Below are 21,147 nucleotides of genomic sequence, written 5' to 3'. Positions count from 1 at the left end.
AGCGCATGGACCAGTTAGTCCACAACAGTTAGTCCAATTTCCTGAACATGAGGTTTGGCTTCAGGGGCACTAATCTGGCAATTTAAAATTGAGACTTTAGTCTCTCTTATCCCATTTATGCCATTCCAGGGGCTAGAACAGGGGACCTTCTGCTCACAGGCTATATTCTGAAATCGCTCCCCATCCATAGTCTTGGAAGTCATCCAGCCATTGTCTCTGACTTTGGTTGTTCCGCTGGATTTGTGTGCAATAATCTATCCAAAAGGAAGGGAAGGACATAAATAGGATGAATGTCACAGATTAATCTGTCCCTTTAAACCAATCATTTTATAAATACAAATAGATTTTTTACCAACAACCAGTTTGTGAGGGCTGAACAGATTTTTCACTTTAATAATTAATTTTTCCACAATATGATCTCAGCAAAAAATGTACACAAATTAATGAAATGATTTGTTAGGAAAACAACAGGGTTTAGTGGTGGTGTGCGAGAAACAATTTACTGTTAACAAACATTTGTGAGTATTAATTTAACTGTAATCTCAACATCCAGTGTTGAATAATAATTTTTTTTTTTAGTATAAACTGATGCATAAAAATGGACAAAACTCTATTTAAGTGTCTTAAATGTGCTGGAAACATAAAATCTGCAAGTTAATACATTTTCCATGGAGAGTTCAGTAGTTGTTTTCCAAACATCTAACTTTGGCAAACAGCTGCACGCTTTACAGTTGGAACATCATCTACTACTGTCACTGTTAAATAAAATGGGTTGATTATACAGAATCTACACAGCAAAGATGAGCGTTTTTGTCAATAGTATCCGTTTTTTTTTTCTACCGAAAAAGACTTTGCTCAAAGGGAGCACTGGGTTTGACAAAACCCGAAAAATCCAAAACAACAGAGAGCTTTTTTTTTTTTTTTTGCATAAAATGTTTTTTTTTTTCATTTTTTGCATTAAAAAAAAAAAGAAAATATACAAAAGGGAACACAATATGACAAAGCATACTCACATACAAGTAAGCTTGAGAGATGAATTTGTAAAATGTAATTCAGTTTTTGCACTTCCCCTCACAAAAGGACTCAAAACAAACAAATATTATTTCACACAGAAAACACTAAACAAATTGATCTGATTATTTTTGCTACAAATTTATGGTACTATTGTATAGAGCTGGGAGAAAACAAATACAAGACTCACACAGGGGAAAATGAACAGAAAGTCAGAAATAGTGAGGGTGAGTTCACAATTAACAGAATTCGCATGACCTTTAAATTGGATTGTAATACAAAATGTCCAGACATTGTAATTGTACAAAAAAAAAAAAAAAAGAATACCATCAAGGTATCAACAGCATAACACGTAAGAAACATTTGCAAATAGTGTAATAAAAGGTATCAGACCTTCCTCCAGTTCTAAAGGTGAGGACAGTAGAAGACAATGGTTCAAGGTTTATTTAAAAAAAAAAAAAGGTCACTGGTCCCTTGGCTCATTCTCAAAGCTACATGGCGACAGCTCAACTGGAAGTCACCTGGCCAGACTGTGGCGCCTGTGTCCTAGGCCTCAAAGCGCTTGGGGCAGATGATGGGCATGATGAGAGTGCACATGTAGAGCAGCAGACAGACCCACGAAGAGGAAATCTTGATCCAGAACACTGACCAGCTCCCGTCCAATAGCTTCTCAATCCTGTAGTTGTCATAGCTGAAAAGGATTCATCAAAATGGGTGAAAATACAAAATCGGGGATGGAACATCCACTAAATGAGCAAGCCTGACTGACGACTTACTGGAACCAGTTTGTTATGGTCATCATGACGTAAAGGGAACCCAGGAAGAAGACAAAGTGGAAATATTTGTAGCTGTAGTTGGTCGCCTCGCTCTCATCGTACACCACATTTTGGCCTGCACCGGTCTTCTCTTCATCGTAGTCATCTGAAAGTGGAACAATTCAGTCAAAGCAATTCACAAAAGAAAGAAATTTGGACGGGCATATATATTTTTTTTTAAATATCATATCTGATCCATTTTAGGTACAGAATTTGCTCTGTGCATGTGGGGTCATAAACTTTAAAGCAACCAAAGTTTCATCTGGACCCACCCAAGTGCACAAAGGACAGCTATTTAAACTCAACATGGATAATCCCGTTGAATGTGTCCAGGAGATTTACTGTCTCTTAGCTACTAAGATTGTAAGATGCAAGCATTCACTTATAGATTCGCACAAGAGAAGAACATTGACATCTGCGCTTTCTGAACGCTCCTTTGGATTGTTTTGCCTCCCCCTCCACCTCCAGCAGGTGGCGGTAGAAGCCTACAAACGGCTCCACACTTGACACGCCAACCTTCCAGTAACAGTGACATCAGCTGCGTTTGCTGACCAATACCTTCGCACCATCTCGCATCAGTGCGATGAATAACAATGAGCAGAAGCGCTCTGTATGCACACACTACCACTGGGAACATATTCACACACTCAACAGGCTGGAGGGACACATGCTAGAGAGGGAATGAAAAGGTGTGAAATTCAAGGAATGAAGAAAAAGTGATTTTTCTACCTGTGTCATCCCCAAAGCAGAAACAGCATCGGGCTCTCTGTGGGATGAAGACAAACGCATTAAACCCATGTGGACAAAGATATCTTGAATCGACACAATGTCCCCTGAGTCTAAACCAATTTAAATATTTTTCAGCTTCTGTTAATTGACCTGAAACTATGAACAAATGTTAGCACGCCACACACTCAAGCAGAGTAAAACATTTGAGCATACTTCGGTCTCCGGTTCACTGTTTCGGCACACTCGGAGCGCCGCAGATCTTCGCTTGATCGTGGAGGTCAGGCTGGTGGAGGGAGGGAGGGAGGTTAGAAAAACAGAGAGGCTGTAATTTTCCATCACAAGTCTTTTTTTTTTTTAATCATGTGCCGTTCCAGACGGCTACTAAATCTAATTTTCTGCCGCGCTCTTATCTCAGCGATAGTTGTTACCAGGAGTAAAGGATGCAGCCAAACAAGATAGCGGCTCCTAGAGCTGTGACGATCTTCTTGTCACTTTCCCTCCCAGATTTGAAGGGAAAGACACACACGGTTGTGTTCATTCCATCCTTCTCCACCACTGCAAGTACAAAAGCACCAGCAGCTATTAAGAGCAGCATGTAGAGCAATGTCCTGCATATGCATTAGTACAAGAATGATCAATTATTTACTATTGAGGCCTCATAGATGGATAAGTGATGGGAAAATGTGGGACACACGAGGTGGCAGTAGCTCAGTCTGTGAAATGCCACAAAAAATAAGAAAATAGGACAGGAGTGATGCTAGGGTTCTATTGCTTTTTTATATGAATATTAACACAGGTTAACTGAGTTTTTGTGTTTGTAATTGTATTGTTTATAATAAAATGATTCAACACATTCATTTCCCTTCATGATGTTTTAATACTAGTTAAGTTCCAAACTCGTGGTTGATAAATTGACATATTAGTCCAGCCTTAAGACTTACAAGGCCACAACATATCCAGGTGTCTGATTGTTATCCCAGCACATAGATAGCTTTGTGAGTAATTGCTTTAAGTGTGTGGGTTAGGGCACATCGTCTTATTATGCTTTAATTGCTAATTTAGTAAGCGAAAAAAGAGCACTCATTTATTATATGCAGTAACTGATAAAAAATAGTAGAATATGGAGCCAGCACTTCAAAGTGTGTGCACTCATGCCAAGCCCCCGGCCGTAGAGAGAGAGAGAGAGAGAGAGAAAGAGAGGGAAAAAAAAAAAAAAAAAACTCTCATACTTCGCAAAAGCTAACGCCTGTTATACGTCATCTCCCCAAACTCTTTTTCAAAAGAATTAGAGCCATGAGTATATGCAATAAAACAATGCGCTGATTAGGCGGATATTAATCGGCGCGCAGACTTACCTCTATGACTTATGAGCTGCCTTCTGCAATGAAGCATTACACCGATGATTGTAACAAAACAAGCCTACTCAAATGTATCTACTCTAACTATTTTTACTTGTTATTGTGTAAAAAAAACAAAACAAAAAAACATCTAGACTTCCAAAATGGCGACAAATATTCCGCAAGGCTTCCACAGTTTAACAACACTTCCTAGCCATTTTGAAACTTCAAGCGCGTTAATAGATTAATTCAACCTATTTTTATCACCTTAGATTGGTTAATATTGCCAAAAACAACAGACAAACTCGGGACAGACCAATACTATTGATTTATTTTTTTTAAAATATCAATTTGACCATATTTGGACATACACGGTTTCTGGCCGATCTATATTGTGTTTTACAATAAAACTAAACTATATTTATAATTCATATGTAACTGTGGCTAAAAAGCAAATCATGGAGATTCCCAGTGCAGTCAATAAATGGGGCAATCTTTGCCAACAGCCTCTGAAATATCCACACACTCTCCTTTCTTCTACCCCTTTTCCACTCTTTGTACTATTATAAATTGGCTACGGTGGCAAGAGAAATCCACTTCTTCCTTGCCAATATCGCGCCATACTCTTTGTGGTACAGTTAAGCTGAGAATATGTGGCGCATCAAAATTTTGTTTCCAGATAAGAACACCAGGGGTCGCAGTTTTTTCCGTTGCATTGAATTGGCATGTGTTGCCAGGGACAAATCGCCAGGCGTGCGAGTCGCTCGGTGTGAGGAGGGCCGGGCCTAACGTGAACAAATAAATGACACCTGAATTCTATTCTCTATTGACGTGAGTTGATAATCACTGTGACTTTATGCATTCATACTCACGTTCTCTTGGTTTGCTGGAGAATGCTGAGAAGGTGAGGTACATGACATAGACACTGATAACTCCGGGTTGGAGCAGGCCTGATGTGGGCTGAACTGAGGGGACACAAAAGGTAACCAGAATAGGGAGATTAAACCTAAGAATCTAAGAAATCCTCTGCTTGAACAAAACGTTCTTATTAATGAAGAAGCACATTTTGAAAGAAGTTTTAATTTTTATCTGCATTTTACTTGCGAGTCGAGGTCCTTACGTTTCTGTATGATGGGGGAGATTGCAAGCAGCGACACAATGAGGCAGAGACTGCCGTTGATGCCCAGGAAGATCTTGTTGAGGTGACATGCCGTGGGGTGGGTGTAGTACAGACCCATGAAGATCACGGCTCCCACCGCAATGCTGAACAGCACCAGAGTCACCAACGCCAGCGCTGCGTACCACAAGCGGTTATACTTCACTCCTGAGCTCCTACGTATGCAAGTACATACAGAGAGAGGGGGATAAAAGGAAAACAGGGCGAAAACAACATGAATGTGGGGTAAAGAAAAGGAAAATATAAAAGGGAAAACAACTGGGTCCTAAAGAAATAAATCAAAGACAGTGAGTTATTCCTGTAGGAGAGTCAGTGCACACATTCAGTGAATTTGGACAGTGGCGGACTGCTGCCCAAATCCCTCCTCCCACAACAACAAAAACAACAACAACACAGCTACAAGACTCACTCTTGCCAAACTTATTTTCTTCACGTAAACCCACAGCACAAGTACGTCCCACCCGCTCAGTTTCTCACGAACACCATGCATTGTATTGCCGTGGCATTGTGTGCTTCCGAAGAAGGCGGACTGACCAGTTTGTGTTCCATCTGTGGGCAAACTCCACCAGCAGCATCAGCTGGATCAGGAGGAAGATGAAGCCGCCAGCAGCTCCGATATAGCGCCACGCTAAGGAACACACATTCCGGTCATTGTTGAAGCTAATACCAAGAATTTGTCACAGGTTACAGTCCCAATGTGCAAAACTTTGATTTGTAAAGAAACAGAAGAAATAGCAGCAGAATAAAACAGCCAACGTGTCAGTGCAACACGTAAAAGTAGTGAATATAACATCTACTATCCTAAAATACTACGTACTACGACTTATTACATGCTTTTATCTATCGTTATTGATACCATTCTTTTAGCCTACCATTTAAAGGTGGCTATAGTCAAGATGAAAATGTAATACACAGTATTTACCTTCCAGAAATATTTCTTCTTGTGGAATGAAGAACCCTCCTGCACAGCTGGCCACAAGCAAAATGAATTTTGGCAACCAGAACCTGAAACAATGACATAACTATGAATACAAATATATGTATATTCCCCCCCCAAAAAAACATCCCAGCTTTTTGGGACGAGAAATGAAGTCAGTCACAGGACACCATTAGCACTTACATTCACCCCAATGGATAATTTAGTCTTCAAATAATATAACATGCATGTTTTTGGAATGTGGGAGAGCGCCAAAGTACACAGAGAAGAACATACTAATCCAGACAGGAAGGCCTGAGCAGAAATCCAAACCAAGAAGCTGTCAACTCTGAGAGGCAGACACACGAACACATGCAGCACCATGCCGCCCTGATTTCATCCAGGATGAAGAAATCCCCTACCTCCTAATATGTGCACGTCATGGTTATAACAACAACAACAAAAACCATTGTTGCAAGATTTTATGCATTTGAATGTAGATGGCTTATCTCCCTTTTTTTTCTTTTTTTTTTTTTTTTAACTTTCTGTCATTTGGCAGCACGGTGGACTTTGCATGTTTTCTCCCAGTGCTTGTGCGGTACTAGTCTGGCTTCCTTCCCACATTACAAAAACTAAATGGATTGATTTGAATGGATGGACTATAATGGATGTACTGTATGTTTCATTAAACTCTTATATAGGTGCAATATTTACAATGCGCGTATAACCTACTGTGACTCACTGAAAATGCATTTTCATATGAGCAGATCTAACTTTTTGTGTCAACTTGGACAAAGGATTCTTACCCGTTATGTATGGCTGCCCTCCAGCCAGTACTGTTATTGACGCCTATGGTGAAGATGGAGAAGATGAAGAAGAAACAGGCCATGCCAAAGCACACCTTGTAGACGGCAGAGTAACCAACCAGGGTCTTGCAGTTCTTCCCTGCATTCATCTTCTCACACAGTTCACTGTAGAAGGGGATCTAAGTGACAACATACACACAAATCCAAAGTGGATTAGCCCACTGCTGTATTGAACCACTTTGAAACCCGCTGTCACCCACCACCTCCACTCATGTTTGTCTAGGCCTCGGTGAAAAGATCCAATAGAGTCTATTCTGCGCGTCACGCCTCTTAAGGGGCAAAAAGAGCAAACGGGCGGCAACAACAACCCTGATTTTTCTCCTTCAAGCCTTCTTTCATGAAATGATGGCTGCAAGCTGTTAGAGGAGTATTACAGTTACGGTTCAGTGTTTACAAACAGAAGAGACAGATGAATACATTGTTTTGGCAAATCTTTTTCTGACAGAATAAGTAAGGAAGCAATCTTCTCTTTGTGTGTTTTTATTACAAAAAAGAAAGAAAAGTCTTTGCAAAGAGAGGAAAAGGTACAAGTCTTACGAGTTGTCACCCCTTACTGAAGTCTAAGCAAAACAATCACATCTGTTATACAGAAGTGAGAGCGACAGAGAAGAAAAGGAAAGCAAAACAATTATCTTTGTCTAGCTGCACTCAACTAGTCTTTATCGAAAAACAGCTCGTAGTCACAACATGGCTGGGAACAACCAGGATGCACAAAACGGCCGGAAAACAGCCAGCAGTCATAACATGGAACAATAAAGCATGTGATGTCACGTACGTGGTTAAGGCGAGGGCGAGTAACGCAAGGCAAGAACATGGTGGACCCAATTGCAGGGAAGCAGGGAGGCAAGGCAGGAGTGCGGGAGTCTCAAAATAATATTTAATCTTCAAAAAGGGAAAACTAAACAAAGTCCCACAACAGATACCAATCAAATCAAAGTAACAAAGAAACACTCGAATATCTAAAACTGGAAACAAACTATGACCTGTGAGTAAGACGTGGAATAGAAAGGGAGAATGACACCTGACAATAACATACCACAATGATAAAGACAACTGACGACTATGACATGGCAGAGACATGTGACAACGACAATGAACCGACAAGAACTGAAAGAAACCAGGGAACTAAATACAAACAGATAGACGAGACAACGAGGAACACCTGGACAAGACATGAGTGGCTGGAGAGAGCTGATTGGTCGACACAAAGCAGACGAGAACAGGTGGACACAACAACTTAATGAGCACACGACAAACATGGAACACAGGAAAACATGGAACAAAACTAAACACAACCCAAACCAAAACACAGACCATGACAGTACCCCCCCTCTAAAGGAACGGATCCCAGACGTTCCCCAAACAACAACCAAAAAGTCACCAACCCAGGGTGGGCGGAAGGGGGCCTGGAGGAGGGTACAGAGTCCACCCCTCAGGTCAGTCTGGTGGCCATCCAGGCCACCCAGGGTGAGGTGCTTGGCTGAGCGGTTCAGGAGGTCGTCCAGGACGCCAAGCACCAGGGTCTTTACAGGGCCATTCAGGTGGACGGCCACGGTGCCGAAGCCAATGGTAATGCAGGGGCCAGGCAATAGGGTTGGGTGGCGGCCGCTGGACGAATGCCGCCAGAGCGAGGACGGGTGACGGCCGCTGGGCGAGCGCCGCCGGAGCGAGGACGGGTGGCGGCCGCTGGACGAGCGCCGCCGGAGCGAGGACGGGTGGCGGCCGCTGGACGAGCGCCGCCGGAGCGAGGACGGGTGGCGGCCGCTGGACGAGCGCCGCCGGAGCGAGGACGGGTGGCGGCCGCTGGACGAGCGCCGCCGGAGCGAGGACGGGTGGCGGCCGCTGGACGAGCGCCGCCGTAGCGGGGTCGGGTGGCGGCCGCTGGACGAGCGCCGCCGTAGCGGGGTCGGGTGGCGGCCGCTGGACGAGCGCCGCCGTAGCGGGGTCGGGTGGCGGCCGCTGGACGAGTGCCGCCGAAGCGGGGTCGGGTGGCGGCCGCTGGACGAGAGCCGCCGGAGCGGGGTCGGGTGGCGGCCGCTGGACGAGAGCCGCCGGAGCGGGGTCGGGTGGCGGCCGCTGGACGAGAGCCGCCGGAGCGGGGTCGGGTGGCGGCCGCTGGACGAGAGCCGCCGGAGCGGGGTCGGGTGGCGGCCGCTGGACGAGAGCCGCCGGAGCGGGGTCGGGTGGCGGCCGCTGGACGAGAGCCGCCGGAGCGAGGACGGGTGGCGGCCGCTGGACGAGCGCCGCCGGAGCGAGGACGGGTGGCGGCCGCTGGACGAGCGCCGCCGGAGCGAGGACGGGTGGCGGCCGCTGGACGAGCGCCGCCGGAGCGAGGACGGGTGGCGGCCGCTGGACGAGCGCCGCCGTAGCGGGGTCGGGTGGCGGCCGCTGGACGAGCGCCGCCGTAGCGGGGTCGGGTGGCGGCCGCTGGACGAGCGGCGCCGAAGCGGGGTCGGGTGGCGGCCGCTGGACGAGAGCCGCCGGAGCGGGGTCGGGTGGCGGCCGCTGGACGAGAGCCGCCGGAGCGGGGTCGGGTGGCGGCCGCTGGACGAGCGCCGCCGGAGCAAGGACGGGTGGCGGCCGCTGGACGAGCGCCGCCGGAGCGGGAACCTGGCGCAGCTGCCGAGGAGCAGGAACGGGAGCTGCAGTCGCTTCCTCAGCCTGCCGCCATTGAGGTTTGGGAGTAGAGGGTACGGGAGTGGAAGAGTGCACAAGGTCTCGGGAAGGTGAACTAGGAAAAATGGCTGGTACTGAACATGGTGGCTTGGGGGCAGGTTTGACTGGACGTGACTTAATTGGAGCCGTGGAACAACATGTGGGAACAGGTGAAAAATTAAGTGACTTGTGAACAGGGAAAAAACGAGGGGGCAAAATTTGACCTTTACTTGGGCGCCTCCGTTGGCCACCACGCGGCGGTCCCGGGTAGATGGCCAAACGGGTTCCCAAGAAAAGGTCCGAGGGAAAGGTTTTGGACTCACTGGGGTTGGAAACGTGGAGACGTGACAAAAACTGACGAGGACGGGATAAAGTAGGGAAGGAACCAGAAAAATCTAAGTCTGTGTCAGAGTCAGAATCAGACAGACGGTTAACTAAATCGGGGCCATCTTCACAATAAGAAAAATCAGAATCTAAAGAAACATGTGGATGTAAAATAGTAGGGCATGGTGAATAACTAGGACAAGTGGGGGGACCCGATGAAAAGGACAGAAAAGACTGAACGATAGGGCTTACTGGAGGAGGGTAGGTATGGATGGCAGGCTGAGGACGGTGGGAGGGAGTTTGGTGGTGTCCAGGGTGACGCCATCTTCTTCCCGCTGGGTCCTGTTCTGGTCGGTTCATTCTGTCACGTACGTGGTTAAGGCGAGGGCGAGTAACGCAAGGCAAGAACATGGTGGACCCAATTGCAGGGAAGCAGGGAGGCAAGGCAGGAGTGCGGGAGTCTCAAAATAATATTTAATCTTCAAAAAGGGAAAACTAAACAAAGTCCCACAACAGATACCAATCAAATCAAAGTAACAAAGAAACACTCGAATATCTAAAACTGGAAACAAACTATGACCTCTGAGTAAGACGTGGAATAGAAAGGGAGAATGACACCTGACAATAACATACCACAATGATAAAGACAACTGACGACTATGACATGGCAGAGACATGTGACAACGACAATGAACCGACAAGAACTGAAAGAAACCAGGGAACTAAATACAAACAGATAGACGAGACAACGAGGAACACCTGGACAAGACATGAGTGGCTGGAGAGAGCTGATTGGTCGACACAAAGCAGACGAGAACAGGTGGACACAACAACTTAATGAGCACACGACAAACATGGAACACAGGAAAACATGGAACAAAACTAAACACAACCCAAACCAAAACACAGACCATGACATGTGAATGATGTATAAAACTAATAGAAGTAATATTTGGTATATATAAAACATACATGTTCTAACTCAACATTAACAGCCTTTTACTGTATACGCAAATTGAGGGAATGGTATTGAGAAAGACGATAAGCAAAACACAATTGGAATTTCTTGATAAAGCCATCATAAAACACCAAATTAAAATACTTTCTTACCTAAAAAAAAAAAAAGGCCTTAACAGAGTGGAGAAGATAAAGAGCTTGTTGTGACCTTCACTGTAGACGAGACAAGATGCGCTTATCAAAATGTGGCACCAAACGAATGGGAGAAATGTCATAGCAGACTCCTTATGTAGTAGTAACTACAGAAACTATACAAACTGTGAGAGTTTAGTTCGCCACCATGAGACACTAGCAGATTGAGTTATCAGCATCTCAGTGTCAGATTAACACGTAAGGTTAAAAGACCCTTTTTCGAACCCTTTGTGACATGTTGAGGAGGACATTTGCATGGCCATTAAAAAGGGAAGAGGCTGTCTGTTTCCAACAGCGGTAAATCTTACAGCCCTGAGGCGTACAATAGTTTCTCTATTGTACAGGGACTTCCCACTGACAGACATTTCGAGAGTCCAAGTGTGTGCGTGATTGCGTACCCGTGTGTGTGTGTGTGTGTGTGAGAGACGAGGGAGGAGGTGAACTCTCCAAACGGCATGTTTTTCCTGCTACTCTATGAAGGAGATAGACAGTGAGGAGTCATTGTAATATTTGCTAACAGCAAACACACAAAAAAAATGGTAAAAGAAAAGTTTGCTAGTTGACACATGTTCAGTCCGCTGAGCATTTTCTTAGAGTGGACATATGTGGACAAAAAGTTCAAGGACAACAGGCCATTGAAACTATGGAACTACTACTCACAGAAAATATACGTATGTCCAAAATGTCTAGTCGTGCTGAATAATTAAGGCTATTTAAGTAATTTATTTCATAAATGCGAGGACCGAGCCTTGTTTCCATATAATAATACATGTACCTTGAATTCTGTGTGGGACGAAAACCATTTTTGGGTGTTTTCCTTAAATGTCTGTGCGTTACGTGCATACTTACATTTTTCATCTCATCCTCTACTGTGGGGGACATCATGATGACACAGACGACGGTGACCAGTAGAAAGAAGAGGGTGTACATGATACGCGTCGCTGTGGACTGTTTGATCTTTGGGCAGCAGTTGCAGCAGCACGAGCAGGCTGCTGAGCCACAGCAGCAGGCCAGCTGCAATGTCGAGCAAAGACCAGAAGATGAAAAGACAGCTATGAACTTTAGCACGCTCTTGGAAGTCATGCACACAGACACGATTTTCAGTACTTATTTACTCCAATCGGGCAATTGGGGGATGAAAACCCAGAACTCAAGTCATGTTACATTACATAGTAACTGAACGTAGATTCTGTAACTTGTTTTCCCAGAAGTTGTTACAATATTAGAGTAAAGAATAAAAAGGTTTCAAGTTAAGAGAGAGGTGAAAGCCATTACGGCTGTTTGTCTAAATGTCTGCCTCTTAACTTGAAATGTCACTACCGAGCACGAGACAAGAGGCAACTTCCTAAACCCTCACTGGTCAACTGAAAATGTTGTGCAAGTCTCTAATCAGACACACACAGCAGCACGCGAACACAGGCTTGACGTTCTATTTGGGGGAAGAAAAGGACGTTCTATAATTGTATTTACTGGAGTTACCCCACCCTGCTTTGTAAGTTCCCCCACAGTATGTAGAACAAGGCTTAGTGTGAGGTAGCCAACTGGGATCAACAGTTTGCTTCCAACTGGCAGACTACGCTAGATTTCTGTTGCCCCAGGGCTTTCACACATTGCCCCCCCCCCCGAATATGTGTCAGGCTATGTAAAATAATGGCTAAGACAGTAGTGAAAATTAACCTAATGTCAACAAAATAGTGCCTGTATTTAATTAATCTATTGTAACTGAAAATGGTAGTTAATCCTGATTTAAATACTCTTTTCTTTTGAGATGAGGAAACATGCCAAAGTCTGTTGTCCTTGTTGGAAGATACAGTATTATAATTTCTAAATGTGTCCATGGGCAACGCCAATTGTAAGTTTTTGTCGCTCACAATGATTATGACCTACATCTCAAACCTACTCATTTGGATGTTTTGTGGCATTCAAACAGAACCTTTAGCAGGTGTGGTTAGGGCCACAGTGTTGGCAAAGTTTCTGGCTCCATCCTTGGCTCCTCCCAAGGCCGTGTCAACATACTTGAGCTCCCGTGGCCAGCATTTTCCTCCACGCTGCTTAACAGGATAATGGTTCTGCACCCACATCCTCCTAATTAGGCATTACAGAGTGAAATTAACCAAGAACCAAACAGGGCCATTTTACAGAGAGGGTGTTTGGATTTCATTAGTTTAGGGGGTGTTTCACCAGTGAACTCAATACTGCGAGGGGGCCAATGACAACAGTGAGGGAGAGAGAGAGCAAGGCAAAGCCAAGCAAGGGTGTCTAAAGAAATTCTCTTCAAAGACACCAATAAAAAAAAAAGAAAAAAGGAGTATCCATGGTAACCAAACCGACGCTGCCCACTACATGGCCCCCTCTTCAACTGCCTGTCTGCCCTGCGAGCATATCGACAGGTGGTCAGCGTGTCCCTGACATATGTCACTACTTCAATGTCCATAGCAACCCCCTGCTTGCTTGTCATGTTGCTCCGGCCCTCCCACATAAAGATCTTTATCCTCCCTCAAAATAACTCCCTCCTTGGTCCAGCTGCTATACTCTACAGAAAATGAGCCAAGAGTCTCACAAATGTCTCAACTGACTGGAGACCAGTCAATTTCCCAAAAGATTTGTCATCCTCCACCCCCCACCCAAGAAGAAACTTGCAATCATCAGTTTTAGGTTTTTGCACATTTTTACCCTGTCTTTGTTATATTCACCGGCCCTTTGGGCCCATCTCAAACTCTGGAATGTAAACTGCACTCTTAGCTACAGAGATCCTATTGTAGGACACAGCAGTAGGAAGACCTCAGGAAATATCTCAATGGTACTAAAAATGGGGTTTGTTTGTGGTTTTGATGAGAGAAGCATTTCCATCTGGCTCTTAGAACAGCTCAATGATCAAAGCTTAAAATTAAGACAAATCCTCTACCCAATATCTCAGCAGTGCTGTCTCGCTGAGCACTCAGGATGATTATCATTCCTCTTATATTGTGAACTATTTTCCTATCTCCAAGCCAAACTGAATGAAAAACATCTCAATTTGGTGTTGGTTACAATCACAGGAAGAGTAGCATGAATCAAACACAACAAGGAAATCTCACAAAGAAAAACAAAAAACAAGAAAAACTCACAAAGGTGAGCAGACACTTGTGCAGTACAGTCTAGGGCGGGGGTGTCAAACTCATTTTGGCATTGTAGTTATGATTTCCCTCAGAGGACTGTTAGAACAATGAAATGTTTCATCACCAAAATCATTGTTATTGCCATTACAAAACAAATTGAGGGATAACGGTCTTTCGTACATTATGCAGTAATGTGCTACTATAAAAGAAAAGTCGATCTAAGATCTTAATGATAGCATTGCCCATGGAATAACGCTGACTAGGTTGTATCACGAGACAGAAACAGTTCAGACAAAACTCTCGACACACCCCGCTGTCTCAAATTACAGCAGAGCAGAAAATGTTTGAGAGGAAGGAGGAGAAAGGGAAGACATCAAAGACAATAGAAAAAGATTCATGGCACTGCCTCCCTGCCACTGTGACAACTACTCCGGTTGCCTGACACTGGGACACCACCATTGTCTCTACATCTAGGCAGCTGTGTACACACAGCAAAAATGTATCGCTGGTCTGTTTTCTATACACACCAAGTCTTTGCTTCTTTCTTGGCAAATACAGCTCATAGCTACAAGTACAAATGACAGGTAGATGTGTGGTGGGATGTGGGGGTACAAACAGCAGAGGCTCACTAAAGGAAAAAGAAAATAGTTATTTACCAATTTGTGAATTTAGAACAACTCGCTTACAGAACCATTTTCAGAAAGCTACAACTAAACAAATATGTCTTGGTTGTGTAATTGTTTCCTACTGTATATGGGTGGAGGCATCCCAGACCCAACTATTTGCATGCAAGCAGTTAAAAAGTAACATTTCCCATAATATGTCCCCTTTAAGTCGACCAGGAATGATATGAGTGTATCGTATGAGGCGTCTTGCCATAGCTCCTAATCAGTCCATATCACATGAACACTTCCATTGTTAGTGTTGAGTTTCAGTGCAGTGAGTTGGCACAATGTATGTTAACACTTCTATAATCATATTTAGTTTCTGCTATACAGCTTTACACTGGCTTCTCCTAATCTGCCTGAGTCACAAGGTCAGCACAGACCAAATGAGCGATGCGGGGGACAGCAGCCAAACTGTTAACTTGGGGTGATAATTTTACAAGTCCAGTGATTTTTACAGCTCATCAACACAAACTTTGCGGATCGGCTGTCACACTTATGGCACTGCAGCAGCTGTGCTGTTCAGTTGCAACACTTGGCAACAATATAACCATTAGCTAAAAGAAAAACACACCAAAATGTTTTGGCACTGAAAATTAAACTTAATGTGTATTTTCACTATTATTTAATCTAATTGTCCTTATAGAGCATGGACCACTAACAGCGTGCCTGTGCGCAACATGTAGCCCCCAAAGGACCACATGAGTAGTTCGCGGGTGTGTTCTAAAAATAGCTCAACAATGATGGGACATTGTGATTTCCTGGGAAAGTAGTAGAAGTAATCATTTGAAAATGTAAACACTAACAGAGATTAACAGAAAAGGTGTTGCATATCTGTTTCCTACCTTGTGAAATAATTGTTGATAATTATTGTGAAAAATAATTAACATGCTCAGTGTCTTCACGACGACGAATAACATTCATTATTAATAATAATATGTAATTAAAGGTAATTTAAGCAAGTGTGTCATTTCAGAAGTGTGTATGAAACTGGCAGCCCTTCGCATGAATATTTACCCAAGTAGTAGCTCTCAATTTCAGTTTCAAAAGGTTACCGATACCTGTGCCCTGTTGTAGTTTGAAATAATATGCATTGAGCTTGTAAGATCCTCAATGTGACGACACGGTGGGCGACTGGTTAGAGCATCTGCCTCACAGTTCTGAGGACCGGGGTTCAATCCCCGGCGCCGCCTTTGTGGAGTTTGCATGTTCTCCCCGTGCCTGCGTGGGTTTTCTCCGGGCACTCCCGTTTCCTCCCACATCCCAAAAACATGTATGGTGGGTTAATTGACAACTCTAAATTGCCCGTAGGTGTGAATGTGAGTGCGAGTGGTTGTTTGTTTGTATGTGCCCTGTGATTGGCTGGCAACCAGTTCAGGGTGTACCCCGCCTCCTGCCCGATGATAGCTGGGATAGGCTCCAGCACGCCTGCGACCCCAGTGAGGAGAAGCGGCTCAGAAAATGGATGGATCCTCAATGTCTTGTACTGTGCCAGACAGTCATGTAGCCTAGCTGTGCAGCTTACATGCTTCCGCATGGTTTCAGTGTTGTCCTCCACTCACAGCCAATGCTCGCAGCTCTTTGGACCAAAGTCAGCACTGGGCAAAAGCCTACCCCCCACCTCACTGCAACATGGTCTACATGGCCAATCCCACTGAGATGATGTGTACGAGTGACTTGCTCCCCACACTATGACCACTCCTTTGCCCAAACTAAACAATGCTCACCGCTTCTTCATTTCCATTTGTGGGACAAGGAGGAAATGAACAGACCACACGCTAATTTGGGCTCCTTGAAACCTCAATGGGCATGTATATTCAAACTCAGGAAAGTTAATTACACACGAAACAATAGACAAAATGGTTGTCTGGGACAAAGATTAGAAAGCCACCAGGACAGCTGCAAATGAAACTGATCTCACTGTTTGCCCCCCTGCTGTTTTTTTCTTGAAATCCCTTCAGTTTTCCACATCTCCCTGCCACTGAAGCAAGCAGGAAACAGGAGAGAGTTTTCCTGGGATGAGAGATGTGCTTGTGTAATTAAATTCTTGAGCACAGCAACTCAGCAGTGAGCCAGTAGGCAAAATCTCCTAGCTGGGTAAAAGGGCTGGTCAGCATTGTAGGGGGGCTAACGCTCGTTCGTTCAAAGGTAAAGATGATAGTGTACAACAGAATAAATTTCTGAAATTTGCACATACTAATTTTACTTGTGTTTAGAAGCAGGTGATTATTTGTTTTTCTTAGTTTAGAAGTTGAAAAGTGTCAAAAACATTGTGCGTAATGATAATAATATGGCAGCACAACCGTGATTCTTATTCAACATTTTAACAATTTTAAAACTTCATCATTAATGAAGGCACCGCATAACTGGATTTTTCGAAATGACACTTCAAAAATAAAATACAAAGCAAACCCTGCCACGTGTTCGAAGCAACGTATTTACACATGTTTCTGGGAAAGAAATGACAAGACTTGGAACCTGGCGCATATGTTGAGTTGTAAATGACAGAGAGCAGAAATGTCCGCGGCTGGAAAAGTACAACTGGAACACGGCAAGAGCCATACAGGGGACGCAAACCACATTAAATCACCTATTGTCCAATAGCCAGCTGTTGAAACTCAGCAATCGCCTTTTTCTCTTTTAAACATCTGCTCAGACGTCCAATGTGTTATATCATAGCAGCTCCTGCTAACCGATGTTTAGCTAGCTTTGTCTTCCATCACTATAAAGCCACGTCAACAACGAGTGGAAATGATACATTGTTCAAATTTTCGTTATTAACAGTAAATGACAGTTTTGACCACACACAATTTAAAAAAAAAAACGAATAAATAAACGCTAATTGACGGGAGACCGAGCAGCTGTGGATGGGAACAACATCAGGCGGAAACCACAAAGCGACAGACGAGTGCTCTATTTTTAAAGCCCACGCAACGCCGACAACAACACGCGCACACAAAACGACAGTAGCTTAAACGCGTTTATTCCTCACCTGCGAGACACAGCACGGAGTACACATGCTGCGGGAGACGCGACAAGCAGCTTTTGACAGAAAGGAAGGCGAGCCCGGCGCTAGTTGTGAGCAAATGGAAACATAGATGGAAGGAAGAGCTGTGTTGGTGTTGTCCTCTTGCCTGCACAGCCCAGAGCGTCCCTACGCCCGCCTCTCCTCGATCTCTCCTCTCCTCTCCTCTCCTATTCTATCCTATACTGTACACGCCACTGTACCACTGCTACCTCCTTATCTCTCCCCACAAACACACTCTTTTGCACACTGCATATCGCACGCACACGCGCGCGCGAAAGCACCACAATCACCTACTGTGCTTTATACAGTAAATATTCCTTGGATTTGAACACCGATATTTGTATTTTCTACTCCTTTATTTTTTTCCAAACACAGAATAGAGTGAGCTCTTGATTGATTGAGATCTTTAAACAGTCACTCTTTTTTATATTGGAGCCATTTGCTAAAATCATTTAAGTTCATTTTTTCCTCATTAATGTACACAGAGCACCCCATATTGACGGAATTGTTTAAATTTTTTGCAGCTTTATTAAAAAAGAAAAACTGAAATATCACACAGCCATAACTATTCAGACCCTTTGCTTTGACGCTCATATATTTAACTCGGGTGCCGATCCTCCTTAAAATGGTTCTAGACCTTCATTGGAGTCCAACTGTGTTTGATTATACTGATTGGACTTGATTAGGAAAGCCGCACCCCTGTCTATATAAGACCTTACAGCTCACAGTGCACATCAGAGCAAATGAGAATCGTGAGGTCAAAGGAACTGCCTGAAGAGCTCAGAGACAGAAATGTGGCAAGGCAAAGATCTGGCCAAGGTTACAAAAAACAAAACACAGTGGCCTCCATAATCTTTACATGGAAGATGTTTGGAACGACCAAAACCCTTCCTAGAGCTGGCCGTCCGGCCAAACTGAGCAATCGGGGGAGAAGTGCCTTGGCGAGAGAGGTAAACAAGAACCCAAAGATCACTGTGGCTGAGCTCCAGAGATGCAGTCGGGAGATGGGAGAAAGTTCTAGAAAGTCAACCATCACCGCAGCCCTCCACCACTCAGGGCTTTATGGCAGAGTCGCCCGACGGAAGCCTCTCTTCAGTGCAAGACACATAAAAGCCCGCCTGGAGTTTGCTAAAACATCATTTATTGGACTCTAAGATGGTGTGAAATAAGATTCTCTGGTCTGATGAGACCAAGATAGAACTTTTTGACCTTACTTCTAAGCATTATGTGTGGAGAAAACCAGGCACTGCTCATCACCTGTCCAATACAGTCCCAACAGTGAAGCATGGTGGTGGCAGCATCATGCTGTGGGTGTGTTTTTCAGCTGCAGGGACAGGACGACTGGTTGCAATCGAAGGAAAGATGAATGTGGCCAAGTACAGGGCTGGACAAAAACCTTCTCCAGAGTGCTCAGGCTAATTCCACGCCCAGAGAATTAAACCTTGATAAACTGAGATCCAGGGGTTTTCGGGGGCTTTTTCGTCGTTCTAAGCAGCTGTTATGACACTCAGGCTTGTTCAATAAATCGAATTAGCCCAAACGGCAAGTGTCTCGAAGTCTTCATTCATCCCATGCCCGACGGACGTCGGAGTTCTCCCGGGTGACCTCCGACTCGGAACCACAGGCGAAAAAAATCCACCACACTCAAAAGGCTGCTTCTATTAAATACTGAACAAAGGGTCTGAATACTTATGGCTATGTGATATTTCAGTTTTTCGTTTTAAAAAAAATCAGCAAAAAGTTCAACAATTCCGTTTTTTTCTGACAATATGGGGTGCAGTGTGTACATTAATGATGAAAAAATGAACTGAACCCACCCCAAAAACGGTTTTTGTCTTTATTGAACATATATAAAAACAAAGGAACACAATTGGTTATCAGGTGCTAAAAAATGCCCCCAACGTAATAAAATGCCCCCCACTGTTTTGTCCACGTTGTGTTGATTCATTACATTTCGTTCTACGCAGTTGTTCAGACGGCAATGTTTGAAATCCGCACAAATGGGTGATTGTGCTCATGCTCTGTAAGAGTCTGTGTTGAGCAGAACATGGTGAGAAGGCCTTAAAGGAGCTGCTAAGGTCGCAGCTGTGTGCCATTTGACCCAGTGGCTGAACAAATACAACCATTGTGACCTCCTACTAGCATCACAGTCATTATGCATCTTGAGGATGCTTTGTAGCCATTTATGATGAACCACATTTATTTATTTGGGGGGGGGGGGGGGGGGGGGGGGGGGGGGGGGGGGGGGGGGTGTCTGGCTGGTCATGGTGAAGCCTGGACTTCATTAAAATTACATGTCCGCCCGGGCTTTTGTTAACAAGACTTGCAGACCGATTTGATTAAATATGACAACAGCGACAAGCGTGTCAATTCTGCGGTCACCCTATTTAATCAGAGCGGACATACCACCACAAGGGCAGCAGAACATCTTCTAGGGCACCAGGGAGCTGACAGACATGCTTGACATGGTCAAGCTCTATCTGATCAAAACAGAGCTCATACTAAACGGTTTACACTTCCACAACTATATTTTTGCCCATCCATTTTCAGTACTACGTGGCCTCATTAGGGTTGTCGGGTAACTGGAGCCTATTAATGTGGATCCAAAGGTAGGCCAGGGTAGGACCAGTTATAGAATGGATCTCACGCCATCCACTAGATCAAGACCTTCACGAAGACTTTTGAAGCCTAAGTATTGGAGTACCAGTACTAGGCTAGAACAACATAATTGTTAGAAAAAGTTTAATCTCAACATTTGATACAAACTCAAAAAGTCCGGCAAATTTGCTCACAATTTATTCTCACAAAGAGACATAACGTTAGCAATTCCAGCTGCAAGACCTGATTATTTTGGGCAAACATGGTTGCCTGGCCCCTTAGCACGTCCTCTTTTCTTGAGTTTTCTTCGAGTGTAAAATTTTATAATGCTGTCAAAATTTTAGCCAGTGTGATTGGTTCTGCATTATAATGCTCTTATGCTAAACCCATGCAGCTATTTAGCCTGTCTATTGAAATCAGAAATTCCCAAGCTCTTTTTTTTTTTTTAAGAGGGCAGGAGGTTAGAACTTCATACTACTGGTGCAGACACACGTTTATGGATTAAAACCTAAAAAGAGACACCAGGCAAAGGCAGGGTACACTTTGAACTGGTTGCCAGTCAATCGCAGGGCATATTTCTCTGCAGCATACAGATACAAAAAAAATAAAAAATTCTGGAACTCTCCCAGCTCATGTTTTATCTATGTACATGTTATGGTACATGTAAGTGAAGGCCTTACTCCCACCAAGTGCAATAAACAATGAACCGCATGTCTTGAGGTAATAATCTTACTTTTACCATTCATTTAATGCAAAATAACTCTGGAGAAATCAGTTGG

The 21,147-nt window shown here is 44.3% G+C and overlaps 1 protein-coding gene across 1 annotated transcript; it reads right to left on the bottom strand.

The window, feature by feature from the left end:
- Window positions 1-362: 362 nt before the first annotated feature.
- Window positions 363-17,983, bottom strand: serinc5 (serine incorporator 5). The gene is made up of 12 exons (XM_061671736.1): window positions 17,735-17,983; window positions 11,829-11,993; window positions 6,792-6,970; window positions 5,992-6,074; window positions 5,604-5,697; window positions 5,013-5,224; window positions 4,765-4,857; window positions 2,984-3,110; window positions 2,769-2,838; window positions 2,556-2,592; window positions 1,788-1,932; window positions 363-1,702 (listed from the first exon to the last, which is right to left on the bottom strand). Exons 1-12 carry the CDS (start codon window positions 17,759-17,761, stop codon window positions 1,558-1,560), a joined length of 1,377 nt encoding a protein of 458 aa, XP_061527720.1. The 5' UTR covers window positions 17,762-17,983; the 3' UTR covers window positions 363-1,557.
- Window positions 17,984-21,147: the final 3,164 nt, after the last annotated feature.

The sequence above is a fragment of the Phycodurus eques genome, chromosome 3 (genome assembly GCF_024500275.1).
Source record: "Phycodurus eques isolate BA_2022a chromosome 3, UOR_Pequ_1.1, whole genome shotgun sequence".
NCBI lineage: Eukaryota > Metazoa > Chordata > Actinopteri > Syngnathiformes > Syngnathidae > Phycodurus > Phycodurus eques.
Note: the sequence above shows the minus strand (reverse complement) of the source record. Positions and strands in the feature narration are given on the sequence as shown.